The sequence below is a fragment of the Corvus hawaiiensis genome, chromosome 26 (genome assembly GCF_020740725.1).
Source record: "Corvus hawaiiensis isolate bCorHaw1 chromosome 26, bCorHaw1.pri.cur, whole genome shotgun sequence".
In the NCBI taxonomy this organism is placed as follows: Eukaryota; Metazoa; Chordata; class Aves; order Passeriformes; family Corvidae; genus Corvus; species Corvus hawaiiensis.
Genome location: NC_063238.1, coordinates 22,411,119 through 22,430,688, shown reverse-complemented (window position 1 = coordinate 22,430,688; position 19,570 = coordinate 22,411,119). Strand labels below are relative to the sequence as shown.

General features: G+C 42.0%; 1 protein-coding gene across 1 annotated transcript in view; it reads right to left on the bottom strand.

Annotated features, from left to right (window-relative positions):
• LAPTM4B (lysosomal protein transmembrane 4 beta) overlaps nucleotides 1-19,494 on the bottom strand; it is a 61,731-nt gene extending 42,237 nt beyond the window's left edge. Inside the window, exons 1-2 of the mRNA XM_048286286.1 lie at nucleotides 19,332-19,494; nucleotides 1,513-1,624 (exon numbers count right to left, since the gene is read on the bottom strand). Coding sequence (XP_048142243.1) covers nucleotides 1,513-1,624; nucleotides 19,332-19,427 — 208 coding nt within the window. The 5' untranslated portion in view covers nucleotides 19,428-19,494. The remainder of the gene's footprint in view (nucleotides 1-1,512; nucleotides 1,625-19,331) is intronic.
• Nucleotides 19,495-19,570: the final 76 nt, after the last annotated feature.

Genomic DNA, 19,570 nt, shown 5'->3' with positions numbered 1-19,570 from the left:
TAAAAGGAGACATTAATTCAAGTGTTCATTCGTAATTTAACTGCCTGTGAAATGTTCCCTTTACCAAATGGAAATGAGGTCGCTTGGCCCATAAGCCATCCTTTCATAGTCTTGCAGGGTTCACTTCAGAAGCCTTGATAAAAATATACAGAAAACACAGTTTTCAAGTGTAGATGGAAATCCCCAACGTACTTGATCTGACAGCTATTGCATTACAAAACAGAATTACAATTTTAAAGCCTTGGGCACTGGCAGGCCTCTGATGTCAGCTATATAAAACCACACTGACAGACAGTCATTACCAAGGTTAATCTCTGAGAATTAGGACAAGGCAGTCAGTTTTAATATGTCAGAATCAGCTAGGAGCCCATCTGTATCTACTATGGTCCTTACTTTCTTAAATCCAGTTATATAAAAAGATTTTTAGTCAGAAGTTGTAGGTGGTTTTTCAATGAAGACACAATAAAGTAGCTATCACTCCTTATCATTAATTCAATGCAGACCCTCCAGGGATATTTGCATTAAAGAACTTGTGGAAATAAGCATCCCTTAAATGATACCCAGCAGTTCTGACACAACAAAGGGCAATTATTTTTCTCATGTGTGGGGCTATTGCTTCTATGGATATTTTTATTGACTTCAGTAGGAATGAGGAAAGGACTTAGAGCTTTAGCTGGGGATGGGGGAGATTCTGAGCAGAAAGACACCAGTGTGATTAGCAATAGACCTTGTTTCAGAGTATTATGAGAGAAGTTGAATGTAGCCATCTTGCGAGCAGATATGAAAATAAACAGACATTTTCATCAAAATCACATTGAGGGAAAACTTTACTACATATGAATTAAACAGTTAATTCAACAAACATCACCAAATAATTTGAAAAAGTTATTGAACAAGGAAACATTTGCAAAGGACGGGAGGTTTTGTAGGAGACATAAATGACCTATCTTACCCTTCCCTGAAATTGAAGATTTTCTACGATGCCTTTCAGTAAGAGAAGGAACGGCTCTGTGACTATACAGCTGATATTTATATTTGCATTGGTTTGTGCAAGTCATGCCACATGCACATGGGGGTGCATAAATACATCCAACATGAATGAACGCACTCAGCTGTATAAACAGCAGTGTGGGTTCCTGTGCATGTGCAGGCATGCTCTGGGACATGGTGCTGGGAGGTGCAGAGGCTCCATATCTCCCTCTGTCCTGCAAAATTCCCCTGGGGCTTTCAGCACCATGCTCAGTGATACATCTCCCTGTCAAGGGCTGGCTCTGCTCCTGCCAAGCCAGGACACAGCAGAGCAGACGGATTGATTACTAATAGGTAGGTGGCAGATAAGGTTACTACTAGGACACGTGTTTGAACTGTGCCATGACACCCTTCACAATAAAAATGCATCTGTAAGAAACAAAGGTGAAGCAATAGTTAAAAGGACGGTAATTATTGAAATGATAGGACAGTTACATAAATGCTGGAGCAATGAGTGCTAGTAATTAGGGAGTTTATACTTACTGGCATCATCCATAAATTCAAAATCACCCCCTAATTCAGCACTAGTCAGATGGTACTGGTCAGGATTAGTCAGGGCACTCAGCAGAATCAGCAAGACCACTGAATTTATAATCTACAGAGAGGAAAATGGGAAAAGGATCAGTGAAAGCAATCCATGAAAAACCTCTGGGCAGCACATACCCACCATGTTTCACACCATCTATGACAGAGACTGTTTACCAACTGCACAACTGCGGTATTTAACTAACACTGCAATTAATTTCTCTAAGTTGGTGTAAATAGGACTTAACTTCTTCCCTAAGCGGCAGCATGAAAATAAACATAATGTAGATTACCTCTTTTCATTCTGACTCTATTCCACACCAGGAAAGTTACTGCTGCTCTTTCAGACTATAAAACATGTTAGAACATCCACCAGTCATTTTGAGATTATTACATATGGGTGCTATAATCAAGAACTATCACCATGGCAGAACCAGAACTGGGGACAGGCCCTGTAAAATTGCTAGATGATCACAGAGGAACTCAATTGCTGGAAAAGGCTGTTTTAAGAGGCCATGAGTGAGGAGCTGGTTCAGGTGAGCTGCTAAATGAGGAGGCCTGGGGGGATGGGAGGAGGTGGCAATGTGAGCCCAGTGTCTGATCCTCACATTCCTGTGTCATATGGCACAGAGGGACATTCACAGCCACCAAGGCCTTGGCTATGAAATGCAGTAAGTGATTACATGCCAAGAATATAGTATTGAATGATTCAGGAGAAGCGGATTGCCAAGTATCAGCAATGAGCGGATCAGAGAGGTAGCCAAGAGCTGTATTTTAAAACAAATCTGAACAAAATGCTCATATCACTTTGAAGTGAAGAGAGCTAATTGCAGAAAAGAAGATTGCTCAGCATGAAACAATGCAGCCAGGCCAAAAGCTTATTCTACAGAACTAGGAAGATAACTGGTGAACAAGAAAATGCAAAGAAGAAAGCTGAAAACAGTATGCTTGAAAAGATGGATTTTTATTGCTTTGGTTATCACTTCAAAGTCATTCTACTCAGATCACAGGTTACTAACAGAAACAAGAAGGTGTAGAAACACAGGTTATTTCAAGACATAACAGGCTAGAGAATTTCTCAGGTAAGATAAATGCTTTTTGATAGGCAAATTCCATTAAGTTTAGCTGATACCAGATCTGTTAGCAATCTTTGAAAACTGTTGAGAATAGATTGAGTTCACAAGACAAGGAAAGAGCAAGCACAGTTTATGCATTTTCAAAGCAGGAAGGTCATGTAATCAATTTCTGGCTAGACTGTAATATTTAAGAACAAAATAAGAACAGAAAATCAAGCAGTCTTCCCATTAGCACTTCAAATTTATATGGCTACAAGTAACAATCACCATGGGCTTGTCAAGGACAAACTGTAAGTAATTTATCTCATTTTCCTTCTCTGACAGACTAAGAGGCCTTATGGACAGGGCAGAAGCAGTATATACCATCTCTGCATCTTAGCACACCTTTTGACATTATGAGATTCTCATAAATGAGCGAGGAAAAGCTGGTTTGGTTGAAAGTGCAGGAAGGCGAATGCACTGCCAGCTGGATAGCTGGACTGAAAGAACAGCTGTCATGGATTTAAGGATTCACAGCCAGCACAGAAGATATATTGATTAGGGTTTTCCAGGACCATTGAGAGACTTGTTATTTCAAGTCACTTGTGACTTCTACCTTTCTCTAATTTGCAGACAATACCAAATTGTAAGCACTTTGGGAGATAAAAGTACTTTGACCAGCTAGAGCAGAATTTAGACAACAGAACACAATTCAGTACCAAAAAGCATAGAGAATTACATTTGTGAAGAACTTCAGAAGAACATGAAGCAAAATAACTGAGTAGGTGACAACTGCTCAGAAAAGAGTCTGATATTGAATTAACTGAACGTGACTCCATGGAATCCCATAAGCTCATCTTTGTAGCTACATGGTGGTGGGCAGTACTGCAGAAACCTGGGTATTAGATGCATGAACCATCCTCCCACTTGCCTTCCATGGGCCCCTGCAAAAAGGATTCAAAGTCCTTCTAAAATGTACAAGGAAAAACCCTGGGGAGGATCCTGAATCAGAACAGAGGGTAGTCAGACATCTGGAATGTAGGACAGATAGGGAAATAACGGGGGTTGCTTAGCAAGGAAGAGGTAGGGGGATGTGCTCTCAGTCTTTTATGAGCAGAAAGGAGGGGGAAAAGAACACAGCAACAGAACTTCCTCCAGATCCACGGGGTAAACAGATCGGAATTACAGCAAAAGAAACATTAGGTTAGACAGCATGCTGAATCATAAGAAGCAAATAGAGATTGTCTGGAGGGGGTTAGAGATCTTCATTACTGCATTTTTACATAGAGCAGCTAAACAGATTTGTGTTGGGAATGCTGTAGCATGGTCTTGTCTTGGCTTTCTCTTGTCTTTGAAGACATCAGATGACTGTCAAAATTCAAAGTTACATTCCATAAATCCTGCTGGGTTTTAAGATTATGCATAGCATATATCACAATCTGTTTCTTGTTTTATACTCCTTTGTAGGAAGCTAGAAAACATAAGCCAGTACTAAATATGTTACCTAAAAAGAGTACTCAAAATAACCAAGCAATCAGAAACCATAAACACATAGAGTGTTACTATTTTAAAGACTTTTTTTTTGTACAGATATAGCCAGGAAAATTCATAAAATACTGACCTATGCACTCTACTTTCTCCTTCTGGATATGTCCTGATTCAGATTATGTGATTGTCAGCATTGCCTTAAATTCTCATATAAACTGTGTTTGCCTGATCTGAAGTCTGCTGCAGTCAGTAAGAATCTCCCTAATACTCTTTAGTGCATCACTTTTCTGTTCTATCAGTTTTTTCTCTTGAGATCCTCACAATCATCTGAGCACTTTCCAGCTGTGCTTTCAGCAGCGCAAGTGAAATACACCATGTGTTTGTTTGCTCCCTCTTTCTCTCAGAAATGTGTGCACAGTTGGGTGTACTGTGTTCATTCGGGTTTTCCTTTTGTTTTGAAAGTGATGTGACTGTTGAATTTTGAAAAATGCTTTAATGCATAAATTCAGTGTGTCTAAAAACTTAACTGATGTAATGTTTTCCAAGGACACGTGATCAAGGACAAGAGCATAAAAAATTATTCCCTGTTGGTATGCGCAGTTGGTATGAGAATTGAAATCTCCATTCTAGGAAAAGCAAAGGAGATTTCTGTGCTCTCTTGATAGGGCCAAAATTTCCTTCAAGATGTTTTACATTACTTCAGCAACAAATAGTGTAACAACCAATTAGCAATGCTTAGAAAGCATTTTAATTATGCAAAGTTTCAGTGAGGAGCTGAGCCCTATACCTTCCCAATGAGACACATTGCCCTCCTTTTACAGATGGAGAAACTGAAACATGTCCATGGCCATCCAGCAGTGATGTTGTAGCAGGATGCTCTCCCTGGAATGGGGCAAAATAACTTGAACAGTATCCTATTTGCAAAGCTATCGGTGGTAGATGAAAAAGGGGAATTTGCGCTGCCTTTGGTATTGAATAATGCTGAAGCCAAGTCTGACTCAATCCTGAAGTTAAGCATTCTGATAGTGAGATGGAAATGTGGTAGACCTGGTAAAATACCTGGACAAAGGAACAAACACGTGATACTGCTGATAATTTATCTAAAGCTGCTGAGCTGACACAGCTGGCCTGGAGACATAGTGGCAGTCAGTCAATCACCCAGACCCAGATTTGAACAGCAGGGCTTTCTACCATACCCCTTCATGGAGTGCATGTGTAGAGATTTCTCCCTTGAGTGAGAATGCCCTTCAAGGTTACCTCTCAAGGCTGACTGAAAGAAACTGGCCCATTGTCTTTGATACGGGTGAGTAACACTAATCAGGTAATAATTAAGTATCATTAATAATTTTTTTTGCTAGCTTTAATACAATTGCTTCAATGTTGCTTCACAGTGCACTATAATAGTTATTATAGCTCCTATACTGCATAGTAAAAAATTCTGATTAAGATAGTTTTGTCTAATCATTACAATAATAAAAAATCATATCTATTTATTTAAATATATCTGGTTTGCTGTCCTTTATCCTGTGGGACAAAGTTGTGTAAAGGTTCAGTTATATAATCCTTTAGACATAAACTGTTGACAAAGTCTGGGGTTAAGACTCAATCCAGCTACACCCAGACTCTTCTACGAGGAGTTTAAAAAACAAGGGGATCCTTTCTGCATCCTGTGACTCAACAGGAGGGCTTCTTTAATAAACTTTATCTGAGGCTCCCACTCTGCCTGTGACAAGTTTTCAATAAGAATAAAATGCAAGACTTTGCACTATCAAGTCAGAACTGTGGCCACTGGGTCCTACAGCTGATTGCAGCCACAGTGCTACACAGGGTTCAGAAGAGGAGCTCCACGGACACTAACAGGCCTTATTTGACCTGCACAGCCCCACCCTGGGCCTCTCCATACCCCTGCCCATGGCCCAGGACCCCATCCAGGTCAGCCTGGGATCATCAGTCTCTGTCCCAGTGGTACAACACAATGCCAGTCGCCAGCCATGCTTCCTGGGTGGACCCTGTAAATGCATGTTGCAGCTTGTCTCCAGCTGTGTCCCTGGTCCCAGCCCTCTTTGCTTCTGGTTGGCCCCCCTGGTTTACCACCTGCCCTGTTGGGGCTGTTGGTGAACCCCATGATTAGCCCCAGTTCTGCTCCTGGCTCAGTCCCTGCAGGATGGTGTTCAGAGTGCCCTAACACCAGACTGGACAACAGAAAGTCCTAAACATTCTCAACTGTCCTCTTATTCTGATACGGAAATAAAATAATTATTTTATAAATATCCCGAAATCTTACTCCTCTGGCAGCCAGATGGAGTACATCCACTTTTTAATCAGTGAAGGGGAGGAAAATAACTGCTTTACAGAGACCACAGAATGTATGAAGCCAAGGGGAAAGAGGAAATATTATGGAAGAGACATCCAGATATTGGAGCAGTAACTGGATTTCCTGCTGTGGGCTTACAAAACATAATTTCAGATTTGAGTAGAAGATACTTTAAACAGCAATAACTGTGTGAGGGAAGGTGCATGCAGGCATGAGCAAGAGAGGCAGCAGGTGATGAGACTGGGATGGGCACCACCAGCCACTGGTGCTGCTTCCACCTGCACTGTGACAAAGAACCAGCAGCTTATGCACAATATGGGGGCTGTTCAGATAGAGAGAATGTCCAGTGTTTAGGACGCAAGGACACAACCTCATGTCTTCCACAGGCAGCATCCAGCAATTACAAACTATATAATGCAATAAAATTTCAGACTTCTACCATCAATGAGTCGCCTTTTTCCCATGTCATTTGCTCCAGAGGTCAGCAGTGAATTGTGGTGACTCAGTGGGATAAAATGCAGGGGAGAGGAGTCAGAAAACACTGCAGCAACAGGTGATCAGAAAAAAAGAATATCTCTATAATTTCAGACCTTTTGTAGAAGTGTAGCTGCATGGTATCTATCCCAGCTTATCTAAAATAAAATTAGTTCCAGTAGCTCCTAAGAGCATGCCATTAACAGCGATCTACTGATGATCCCTAACTCAAGCAGAGAGAGAAATGCTTTTGCCAGCAACTTACATAAATGTCTGTAAACACTGAAAGAATTGCCAGGAGTTACAATGGCTTAATTTTTCCATCTTTCTCCATCTTACGGTCAAGAGTCAAAATAAAATATCTTTGATAAAGGAGTTTAGAAGAGGGAATATTAAGCTCACTTTAAATCATTACACTGCATTAAAAATAAAGTGATGTTTCTGTTGAAGTCTACAGGGCCCCCTCTAGAAATATTCTACTACAGTTCTCCCAAGACTTTCTAATGCAGTGAGGAGAGATACCTCTATTAACAGGAAAAAGGAAGAATCCTCTCCAGCTTTATTTCTATAGAGGGTTCAATTTATAACTGACTCCACGCATGCAGCAGTCTGAGCGTTATGTGTGGTGAAAGACGTTCGTACAGTTTTAATTCTGTGACTGTTTTCAGCCTCACTGAACTCAAGAGAGAGGCACTTAAGCACACTGCTTAAATCTCAGCACTGGGGGAGAACTAACTCTCTGCCTGTGCCCTTTTTTACAGCTCCAGAGAGCTGGCTTCTTGACACTGTGAAGCCCAGTAATGCATAGGAACTGGCACATGAAGTTCTAGCAGATTTTTTATTTCCCACAAAACTGGCGTGGTTTAGTCTGTTGTCCTCTACAGAGATACTATTGAAGCAAATCGCCAAGGACAATAATTTTACTAGTAAGAAACCCTAAAGTAAATCTTAGTAAAACCCTCTCCTCTGTTTGTCTCCAAAAAACTCAAGGCAATTTTATGAGTCTAGATACCTGTTCCCTACAGAAACAACAGAAACAAAACACCAGTCTTAAATGACTTTTGCTCCTTGAAATTAAACAGAAGAGTATTTTCTAGCATTTGGATATTTGAAGTCAGTATCACTATCAGAAAAAATAGGAATGTATGGAAAATGTCTATTTAAGTATGTCAATGTCTTTAATTCTCCCCATCTACCTTTGCCTTCTCACTAGGCATGTTCTTTGCATTTTTTCTTCATTTTTTCTTCAGGCATAGAAGATATTAAGAAAAGCAAGAACATTTTGTTCATCAAAAGGACAAAAGAACTCTACAAAGGAAAAAAAAAATCAGGTTCAGGATTTAACTCAATAGCTCAGAGTAGATTTGCACTATCTGGGGTTGGGGTGCCTTTCCCAAACATCCCTGTTAGTGCAGATAATGAATTAAGGTTTATTGCCCCATATAGGAAGATTTTTCTATCTGTTCTCTGTCTCCCCCTGTTAGGCAAAGTGTTGTGTTTGTTGTGTTCATTGGGGGCTTCTTCTGGATTCTGACTAAAGAATAAACAAGGAGGAAGTTTTAAAAATGAAGGTTTTAAGCTGAGTGCTGTGAAGAGCAGGCAAACAGCACCTGAAAAAAAAACAAGAAACAAGATGTTCCCTCTGTGTACCCAAGCTTCTTGTCAAGTCTCATGGCAATGATTCAATCAATTTCCCTCTGAGGGCACCACAGCCACTAGCTTGAACTCCAGGAATGAAGGAGCAGGAGAACCCTGGCTTTTTCTGCTGTGTAAGCCTTCTGCCTCATGCTAATGAAAAGGTTTCAGCTTTACAGTGCTCAGGGACAAGCTGCAGATGTGTCAGTGATGCACAAGGTAGCAAACCCAGACACACTCAATTATCTTTTCATCCAATGAAACAAAACAGCCTGAAGGGAAATGGAAAGAGGGACACTTGAACTTGGGTTAAAAGGGAGTCCTTCACTCCTTTGACCATTGAAACTCATTATCAGGCATTATTACTGAAGCCAAAACGTTGAAGGAATTCAGAAAAGGATGAGCTATTTATTAAGGAAATGCAAGTGTTTAGTCATATCACAAAAGATCTTAAAAACAAAATACAAGCCTTCCTGCTTCAGGTGATTGCCCAACCTTAAAATTATAGGAGAATAAAAGAAAATGTTGTCCCTGCACAAGTTGTTCTTTCTCCCTGTGTGGTTTCTCAAAGCATGGTTCTGGCTGCTGTCTGAAATACTGCACTGGAATAGAGAGAGCATTAGTCAGGTCAAAAAGTAGCAATTAGGTTTTCATATTCTTTAATTTTGAGAAGACAGGGAGAAGACAGTCTGCAATTCCTGTCATTATTTTTCCATATTACTTATGAGAAGTCAAGGAATCATCCAGTCAGGCTCAGAGTAGCATACTACGAAGTCCATATTATAGAGAGCATATAATATACATATATATATATAGAAAGCTGCATAAAATATTTCAATCAGACTTTATACACAATTTCAGCTTTGATTGCTATGACACTAAACACTGAACTTTAATGACTATGCTGATTAAATTGATATAGGAAGTCCAGAATAATTTACCAGCACTCTTCTATACAAATGACTCAACTACTGCCTACTGCCAGCCTTTTAACAGGCTTAAAACCCAAACCACAAGAGGTCTGTTATTAATGAAATATGGTAATGATTAAATTTATTTTAAAAAAATAGATGGACAGATTGTGCAATACGCACATGAGAAGTTTCTGCCTCCCTAGAGAAGAGTTTAATTTGTTATATACTTGTGAGAGACTGAAATTTTATATGGTTCATGGCTTAACCATAGTTATAAAGGACTTTTTGCCCATTATGGCCAAACTGTATAAAGAAGCTGCAACCACCAAAGCCCACCCCTCCCTAAAGATGCCTCCCGAGGGGAACTTAACACTGTGAGTTAAGCTAAGGGAATGTGAGATAAGATAAAGGTAACACTATTGTTCAGTCACCTCAGGCCTGGGGAGAAGGAAACAAGGCTTAGGGAAAAGAATGCATCCACAAGAAAGCCAGACCCAGCAGCTGTCCTGAAAATCAGCTCTGGTTGGGTTTGGGGTGGGGGAGGCCATAGCCCACAGAGTCATCTGCTGAGGGCAGGATTGCACAGACTAACCCCCCAACCAACTCAGGAGGAGGAGAGTTTTGGATGGCATAACCTCAGGTCAGAGACAGTGAACACCCATCCTCCCTTACACAAACCGGCCCAGCTGCGAAACCCCCAACCCCACAGGCCACACCCACCGGAGGTTCATGTGAGAAGCAGCTGAGGGGGTGCCATAATCCATCAAAGACCCCCAAGGCCCCTCCAGACTCATTCCTGAGGCCTTGCACCAGAGCACTGCACGTGATTCAAAGTGATGCAAATGCTCCAAAGTCTGTTGCAAGAGACTCTGTCAAACTTGTTCCCCACAGGGAAGGTACCTGGGCATTCCCACCTGGCCTGAGCGCATATTTTGTGGGACTCTCACCACCAAGAAGACCAGAAGAACAGGATCAATCGGACACCGTCAGGATCCATGAGTGATGATATTTTCTACTTAATCTGTCTGTCACTCTCTTCTCCCCCGTCCCCTTTTCTATTTCTTTCTATCTCTTTTTACCTCCCATTTGCTGTTACATAAAATCCATACTATTGACTTTGGCATATGGTCTCGTTTGCACCTTAACTTGGGCAGAGGCATCTCATTCATAATTTTAATAACTGGATTGTAACATTATTTAATCTTAGTCCTGTCCTGGTTTAAAGAAATAAGTTATTTGTGTACAAATTTATCAGTGGAGTCTTTGTTACTTTTCCATTGTATTTAAAGAAAATTTAACCTGTATCTAAGGAAAGTCTTGAAAATGATTGCTGAGGTCTTCTGCCCAGCAAGACCTCTAGGGAAATATTAATGGGGAAATATAATCACATATACCCATGTTCAAATTGTATCATTGCCAGATCAACTGACAATTTCTCCTAAAGGTCATCTTGGTTCAGGATGCAGTGGAGAACTAGCAAAGAAATGGTATGGAATAAAAACTTATTAGAAAAAGGGTTGTTCAGCTGGTCAGTTGGGATTTGTTTGGTCTCTGCATTTGTCCTTGACAAAAATCCATGTTTGAGCCTTGCAGGTGACTGTGAAAGGCTGAGGGCAGACCTGCTAAAATGTGACTGGGATATGCATTGTGGCAGCTCGCACAGATCTGGACTTGTGACAGAGGATGGGCCAGGCAACACGGCTGTAGCTGATTACCTCGGCTGGACTGCCCAGGTATCCACTGGCCCTGGCCAGCACATAGTGTGTCTTACCCACAGCAGCCTACAACAGCGCTGTCTGTGCTCAGAGTCCCCTCCAGCCTCTTTGGACATGTGCCACTGCACTGGTGAGAGGACTGTGCTCCAGTTTTGAGAGCAAGCCACATGTGACCACTTCAGTAAAAAAACAGCCAAAAAACCAACACCAAAACACACCAAACCATTGATCCATTACTCTTATGTAGCCCCCACAAGCAATATCCACAGAAGCCATACAAGTGAGTGCACCCTTGAAGCACTCTGCAACCCAAGGCCGGGATTTAGTTATGCAAGGAAGTGGAAGGATGGTACAATACAGATAATTACCGAAATAGTAAAGAACACAATCACATGTATCCTGTCTGTCTGGCCACAGCTGTTTTACTGTTAGGAAATGCATCTCTCCAAGGTGAAAATCTCCCACAAACCTGTGGTTCTGCCAAAAGTATTTGTCCTGTCTGTTTTAAGTAGCTTAATATATCTCTGGGTAGAACAAGACCTTGCTCAGCACACACTAGCAACAAAATGAAAAATAGTCACAGCACTCTCAAAACCCCTTTCAAGGCTGAGTACCAGGATGACAGTAGTTTGAGCTGACTGCAGACACCTGAAAAAGAGCTGACCCACAGGAGGTCCAGGAACAGTGTGCTAGGCTCAAGTCCATATTAATTCTTCAGTGATGCCTCCCTGGCAGATTCATTTCACATCGACCAGGAACACTCTCTCACACCTTCAGACACAAGTGTGCATTTTTGCTTCTTATTCTGCTGTTTGGAGATTTGGGGCTTTAAACCTCCAGCCCTGCTGGAGAACAGCACAGAAATTACCCTGCACGTTTTCAAGCCTCAGCCACTTTAAACTTTCAGAGTTTTACAGTCAAAGCATAAGCCTCACAATAAAACAAGAGAAAAAGAAAGCAATCAAGGAAATTAATTCCTGGCTATTTTGCAACATCCGTTCCATATGTCCAAGAATATATAAGACTAATTGCATTTTCACTGACGTCAGTCTAATCAACGATCAGTTTAGGAAGCTTAATGTGTTCTCCTCTGGCTCACTAGGAGATACATATTAACCTTCAACAGAACTTCCAAACACATTTTACTTGATTAATATAATACCTCCTCTCCTTTCTATAAATATATTCATGATTCTTTGTATAAAAACCCAAATGTAATTATAGCATACTGAACTCTTAATGGGATTCTTTCCTTCAACAATAATTTATATAAACTTTGCTCCTCTTACAACCAACCATCTGTTTTCTCACTGGAGGGAATTTATTATCCAACTGAATGCCTTAATAAGAAAAAAAAGGTATTTTACAAAGGTTTGCAATTTCTGAGTTGATAATTGTATTGATTAGATGAGACAACTGTGCCATTATTGAGACAACTGATGCAGATTATCAGCTGCATTGCAATGATTACACACTCTGTGAAATATCCTACTGTGGTATTTGGGGATACAAGAAAAACTGCCTGTTAGGGGATTAGAGCTTAAAGACATTTTCATAAATCCTTGTGTTGTGTTACAGACTAATAAACAGTTCAGTAAGTGCAAGGGCTGCCCAAAAGACACGTACAAGAAATTTTATCCCTCCAGTGACTTACAAGGTTTTTGCAAGAAAAAACATTTTTAATAAATGTTTTAATGTCATACTGATGTATGACAGAGTCTGAGACAGACTAATAAAATGATGCTTCTACTTCTCTCTGCAGCACAGGAAACACACAAATCTGGCTATTTTCACCTAGAAGAGAAATCACAGGTAACTTGGGATACGAACCCATCCTTTGCTCAGATAAACTTTCTGGCCTGTTCAGGGATGGATTCTGTCACACAGAGGTGAGTGATTAGGCTCTTTGCAAGCTATCTTATTGATTGTGCAATTTAAATTCCTCCCATACGTTCCTTTATTTTGTAATTCAACTGAAGAGGGCCTGAAGTATGCATTGGAGAAAGGAGCTAAGATAAGATCCGGCACTGCAGAAACCAACCGAGGCTTGTGCATAGCAGGGAAGAATTCCTTAAGGAGTCTCCTGATGCCATTCTTTATGCTATTAACTGTTAATGTTATTTAACAATGTATCTCTACAGGAGTTACAATCAGAATGTGGTTATTGAGAAGGTCGTTCACATAAGATCATTTTTTTCATGATAATAATAATTATTGGTCTTTATTCTTTGCTATGACACACCTAGAATGCATACATGTGCTTTCAGTTTGTTAAGAAAATGCCATACAGGCCCCGAGCAGATATTTGTGTGCAGAATCAGTCATTTTTTCCCCCTGGTCTTGAAGATAATGAAATGGATGTGATCCAGTCCAAAAGCACATACCCTGAACCTCCTCTGACTCCAGTCTCAGTTGGATATTCAACATGTACATCAATCATCAGGGAAGCTTTTGAAAGTTAGATTCATATTTTTCTTTATTCATAATGAATTCCGAGTTTTCTCTCCACTCTCCTCAACAAGCAAGCATGTGCACAGGAAGAGTCTAATGAGTTACTGGGGAATGTTACTACTTTTTTTCCACAATCTTGTCTTTCATCTTATGAAGGGAAGTACAGACAATAGGAAAACTAATGATCATTTTATAGACATAGCACTTGGGACATAAATATTTAATCAATTCAGCCATTTCTATTAGAAGAATTGGGAATCTCAAGTAATTTCACATTATGACACCTTCACTTGCTAGTGGAGAAATTTCTCATGCTGCTGACACTACATCTCCTACCAAGGGGTGGGAATTATTAGGATGTCACTGGCACCACCCAGCTCTTTTCCCTGAATATACAGCCCAAGTCTGGGCCACGGAGGGGCAACCACCTGGGGAATCCACAGCAGGCCCCATTTTGCCAGACTTCTTTCCCCAGTGCCACCAGTACTGGACTGTCACTGGAGGTGGTAAAGCTCCTGTTGCCTGCAGGATAATCTGACCCAACCCCCAGCCATATCACACTGGCACAACACAAGAAGCGACATCCCTGGATGATACGAAGGAACTGGGCCTTCAGTGAGCTGGCTACTATGACCCTTCATGCAGACATGACGTTGAAAATCCTTTATTTTTAGCCCACTTCATTCCATATAAAAACAAAGCAAGCTAATTTTCTAAGTAAAACACAAGGCCTCATATTTGTATTCACTAAAATTCCCACAACCTGGCACTGAGATAACACATCAGGCTTTATAATCATGCAATTATGCCCTTTTCACAACTTCAGTCCTTTTTTCAGTTTTCAGAATCTCCTGATTCTCACAGGTTTGAAAATAATTAAGAACTTCTTCTTAGAATTTATTTTCCCTAAAAGGGCCTCTACACCCTCTTCAAGGGACCCTCACTTACAACAGTTTGCTGATGTGAGTAGTCTCAGCCAGTGTAAAGGTTGCAGGAGTGCAGACGGAGCAGCTTGGAAGGATCCAGTGTAGGGATATTTTGTTTACATGAGCAGTCACTGCTGATCTCTACCCCCTGCCAAGTAAGCCAAGATTACTGAAATCTCCTAGCTGGTATTTAAGCACATTGCCACACATGCTGTTTTGCATGAGGCTTGAAAAAGAACAGGACATAAATATGGCCTAGTCACAAAATACATATCTTCATTCTCCTTTTGACATCAGATCCAGTGCACTCTACTGATCTTGTCAGGGTGTTCAACCTTAAATCAGTGAGACCACAGCATGCTGTGCTCTTCTTTTGCTTACAATGTAAGTCTACTACCAGTACATTTTTTCATCATTAGGATTCAATCCTTTTATTTAAAAATTACTGGGACAGAGACAGATATTAGACATGCTTTCGACAGTATATTCAGAAAAATCCAGAACTGGAATGTCACAACTAGCAATTCATGCTGAGCTTTCCACAAATAGCAGCTCAAACATTTAAGCTACCCTAGCTAAAAACTTCGGCTTGCTCTATTTATGTTCTTACCACACATCCTTCACAGAGAGCCACACAACTCGATAACTTGTGGTTATAAAAGGTTCTCAGCCTTCCATTAGTTTTTATTTTTAGCCCCTCAGTGTGAGGGCCTCAGGGAGTGCAGAGGGAGGGCAGCAGCTCCCCAGGCGTGGCAATGGCTCCTGGGGTTCCCAGGGGACTGTGAGACCAGGGGAGGAGCAGCCTGAGCCCAGGGCACTGCTGCACTGAGGCAGGTAGCAGGAGGCACTGGGCACACAGAGCTCAAAAACAAAGGCTCTTTCTTTGTTTATTTGTTTGAACTGATACCTTAAAATTTCATCTTCTCCTCACCAAAGTCCATCAGGAATAATCAGAATTCCTGTTATCCTAGATGGTGTCAGTGGATCCTCAGGGTGTGCAGAAACCCCACCGCCACTGCCAGGAGAGTGGAAAATCCTTCCATGACACTGTCAGCTTATCTGATGCTGTTCCTTCTTTGTGTTTCAGACAAGGAAAGTGGAGTCCATTTCCTCAGGAAGAAGACACACTGTGTTTATAAATGCTGTCACTGACAGGGGTGTTGTTATTCTGACTCACCAGCACTGACTGGGTCACCCAGAAACAGAAATGCCAGCTTTGCCCCGGACTCCAGCACCCACTGGAGATCAGAACTGAAGTTGGCTCATTTCAGCACTGCCACTGCCCTGAACAGCACAGTGACAAAACTAAGCTGTTGGAAGTGACTTTCTAATTTCACGTGTTTTGGGGCTTTTTTTGTTTTTTTTTTTTTAATACAACACTTTTAAGACTTTTGTGCCCCAAAATGTTTCTGCATTACTATTGTGACCTCTGATTTCATGTTATAATACAGAGAAGTGTAAAGTCCATCTCAGACAGATAAAACCCCAAAAATTAATAACCAGCCAAACCAAACTGGTCCTCAGCTTTGAAATAAGTATTAACCCCCAGGCAGCCATATTACTGCCATTTTAATCCTCAGCATAATGTTTCTATTTAACACTGCAGCACCCCCTTGTTAAGCTTTTCTCCCCAAGGCAACACACCAGTTCCTGAAGCGTGGGCTATTCTGCAACCTAATTAGATATTCTGTTTAGGAAATTTCCCCTGGCTACTCCAACCTATACAAGTTACTTTTTTCACTGAAGTACCTCAGTGCTCAGTGACAGTATGTACAGTGCATTATGTATGCTACACTGCAATATCACGCAGCGGTGTGTTGTATTATTCTAGATGTAGTACCAATGGCTCTACCAGGAAGAAACTACTGAAACACAAGAACTATAGAAACATTAGTATTCTGAGATCCATTATGTTCTAAACTAGAGCAAAGTTAAATATTTATTTACCAGCTATTGATACGTTATGAGACCATTGCAAGTGTCTGTGGCTGCTCTGCCTGTGTTGGAAAAGCACACTGTTCCTGCCCCTTACTTTTGTGGGAAAGCGTCCTCAACAGCAGCACTGATGACTCCATGTAAACCCAGCTTCCCACTCTCTCCACTATTTGTAGGACCCCAAACACCCAGTCAAAACATTAAAACTGAAGATCCCCCCAGCTTATTGCTGGGTGGGTGGAATGTTGAGACACAGCACTGATGCTGTGCCAGCACTGCTCAGCAGTAGCCAAAACACTGGTGTGTTATCAACACCTTTTCAGCTCCCAGTGCACATCATGGCACTGTGAGGGTTGCTATGGGAAGATGAATTCCATCTCAGACACTATTTTTCCACATTTACTCAGACATTAAATTTTGCCTCCTGAAATTATACTAACTCAAAACTGGTTCAACATGTGAAAATGTTGTGTTAAAAGTCTGCCGAAACTTTTAAGCTACTGTTTTTAGCTTCTTTAGCTGCATCTACTACTGAAGCATTGTATTCATGGTCACACAACTAATAAAACTTACACTTCACAGGCAGTGAGAAATGAAAAAGCAACAAGGAAACTATTCATTCTCTAGGCTGATGGATTTCCTCAAGTACTTTCCTCTAAAGAATAATGGCAAAGAGTATACAGAATACATGTTGGTCTGGCAAAAAATCAGAGGGGGCTTTTGTTTGAACTTCGAGGTAATGCTCATAGGTCACATGTGGTTTGGAGTAATGCAATCACCCAAAATGCATGCAGAAAAAAAAAATGCCACTAGGACAACATCTTTTTTTATGTAAACCCTCAATAGGACATCGTAACCAAACCATAACTGTTCTTCCGAGCCAAAAAAAATCTATTTGTATATGACTTTGTCAACCACACCTTCCAACCAGGGCCATTCATTCAAGGAGCTACTCCTTCCTTACTTATTGTTTCCTAACATAATAAGTGATCAAAAAGGTTTAGCATTTATTATCTACATGCATCTAAATATCTATTCTTACTGATTAAATTTAAAATTCAAATACTTGCAATAGAGAAGAAAGCACAGAAAGAAATGTGTATCGTATCAGTTTGAAGTAATTTAGAAATCCACCATGAAAAAGTTATGAAAGCAAAAGAAGCAAGAGGTGTAAATCAGGAAATACCTGCTCATAGGAAAGGAAATTTCAAAACAGATTTTGCAGTAAAATACTATGTGAAATTGGCCCACTGGTATTTAAATGTTAATAACAGATTAGATAACAGTCTAAAAAGCTATCAGGCTTTTCTTTGTATCCAAGCCCAGGTGATGCACTTCCCTCTTCTTCGAATAACTTTAGGTCTACTGAACCAGCTAAAATATCTGTATCCCTGTCTCTGTGGAGCCAATGTGAAAAGGCTTCATTCAGCTGAAGGCAGAAAGAAATAATAAGCACCCTAGAAGAAATGTTCAAAAGCTTTCAGGTCATATTACAACTTACCAAAACTTCACTGCAGCCAGGCAAAGAGAGGCATCTTTTTCAATACTGTCAGTATTGTAGATACTACAGGCAGTGGATGTTGCCATTAACCATATTTTATTAAACCAGGACCAAGAAATGGTTCAACTAATGCACAATTTTCTCAGTGGTGAAATATGTATTTTACAGGACATAGAACATTTTATATGACTTCTAGGATATAAATGTCAAGCTAGCTTTTTTATTACACTGGCTGAATTTATTTAATGAGTTGTCCTATAGTGGAGGCCAGCCCTGCATTTTTCACTTGCTTCTGCAGGGAATTTCAGTAGTTAGCAAACGAGCCCGGGTCTAATCTGCTTCCGTCTGCAATCATTTGAAAAATGATGCTTGGTAAACAGCTCTGAACAGCCTTGCCATCAAACGGAGACTGATTCCTCACACCAACAGGAGGCTGAGAAGGCTGAGAAGTGCATCTACGTTATGTACAGCAAAAAAAGATTTCTTTTTATTCTGCAAACCCCGCGACTATGGCTGGCCCAGCTCTGGGAAAACTGCTTTTCCTACATTGCAAGCGATGGAGAAGCAATTGTCTGAGAGGAACGGAGGGCTTAATGTGGCTCCTCCTCACCGAGTCTTTCCCCAGGCCAAATAACTGGGTGCCAAGCAGCCTTTGGTTACTGATGGTAACCCTGGAGCCTCCAGGGTCAATTCCTCACTCACGTCCAGTAATCCTGGAAGAGGAAAGATGTCTTTCTAGTACCTGCGAACAGACGCATGGAAGGTTTCAGCTCCCTACCACGCCGCCCAAAACACTACTGCCGAACGATTACCTGCCATACAGGGGACAGCAGCGACAAGAACACCCGACTGCTTCATGAAGCAGCGACCAGAGATGATAAAACATGACTTTCTGCGCGGTATGGCCAGGGGCCGGGCAGCCTTGCTGGAACTAATGCACCGGCGGGGCCCGTGTGCTGCAGCCAGCCCCGGCCTGAGACGCACCGCCCCGAAGTTTGGGGGGAAATCCTCACTCCAGGGGTCTTCACGAATGACATTTTCAATCCCCAAACAGCTTTTTGGTTGAGACCCTGCCGAGCCTGCCCGTGCACTGTACGCCCAGCCCCGCTGCCCTGACCCCTGAACACGCACATGCTCCATGCCCCAGTTTCGGCAGAGCCGAGGCAGCAGCCTGTGCCTGTGCCCGCCGGGATGCGCGGCGGGAAGCGCGGCGCTGCCCGCGCATTACGCTGCTGTAACAACGCGGCTCCCTCCGAAACCCGCCTGGGCAGCCCGAGCTGCTGCCATCGGCATCCCCATCCACGGAGCAGCCCCTCACAGACTGCCCCTGCAGCCGGAGCCGAGCGCCCGCAGCGAGGGACATGCTTACCAGGTACCAGACGCCGAGGATGATGGTGCCGGTGCGGACATGGCAGCAGAGGCAGCAGCTGTTAGAGTAAAAGCGCGCCCAGGGCGAGCTCAGCATCTCCGCGGCTCCTCGGGACTCCGGCTCCGCGCCTCTGTCCGCGCCGCTCCGCGGGGCGGGGCTGGGCTGGGGCCGGGCCGAGCTCTCGGTCCCGCCCGCCGGGAGGGACGGCCCGAGCCCGGGGGGCGGAGGGAGCCCAGCGG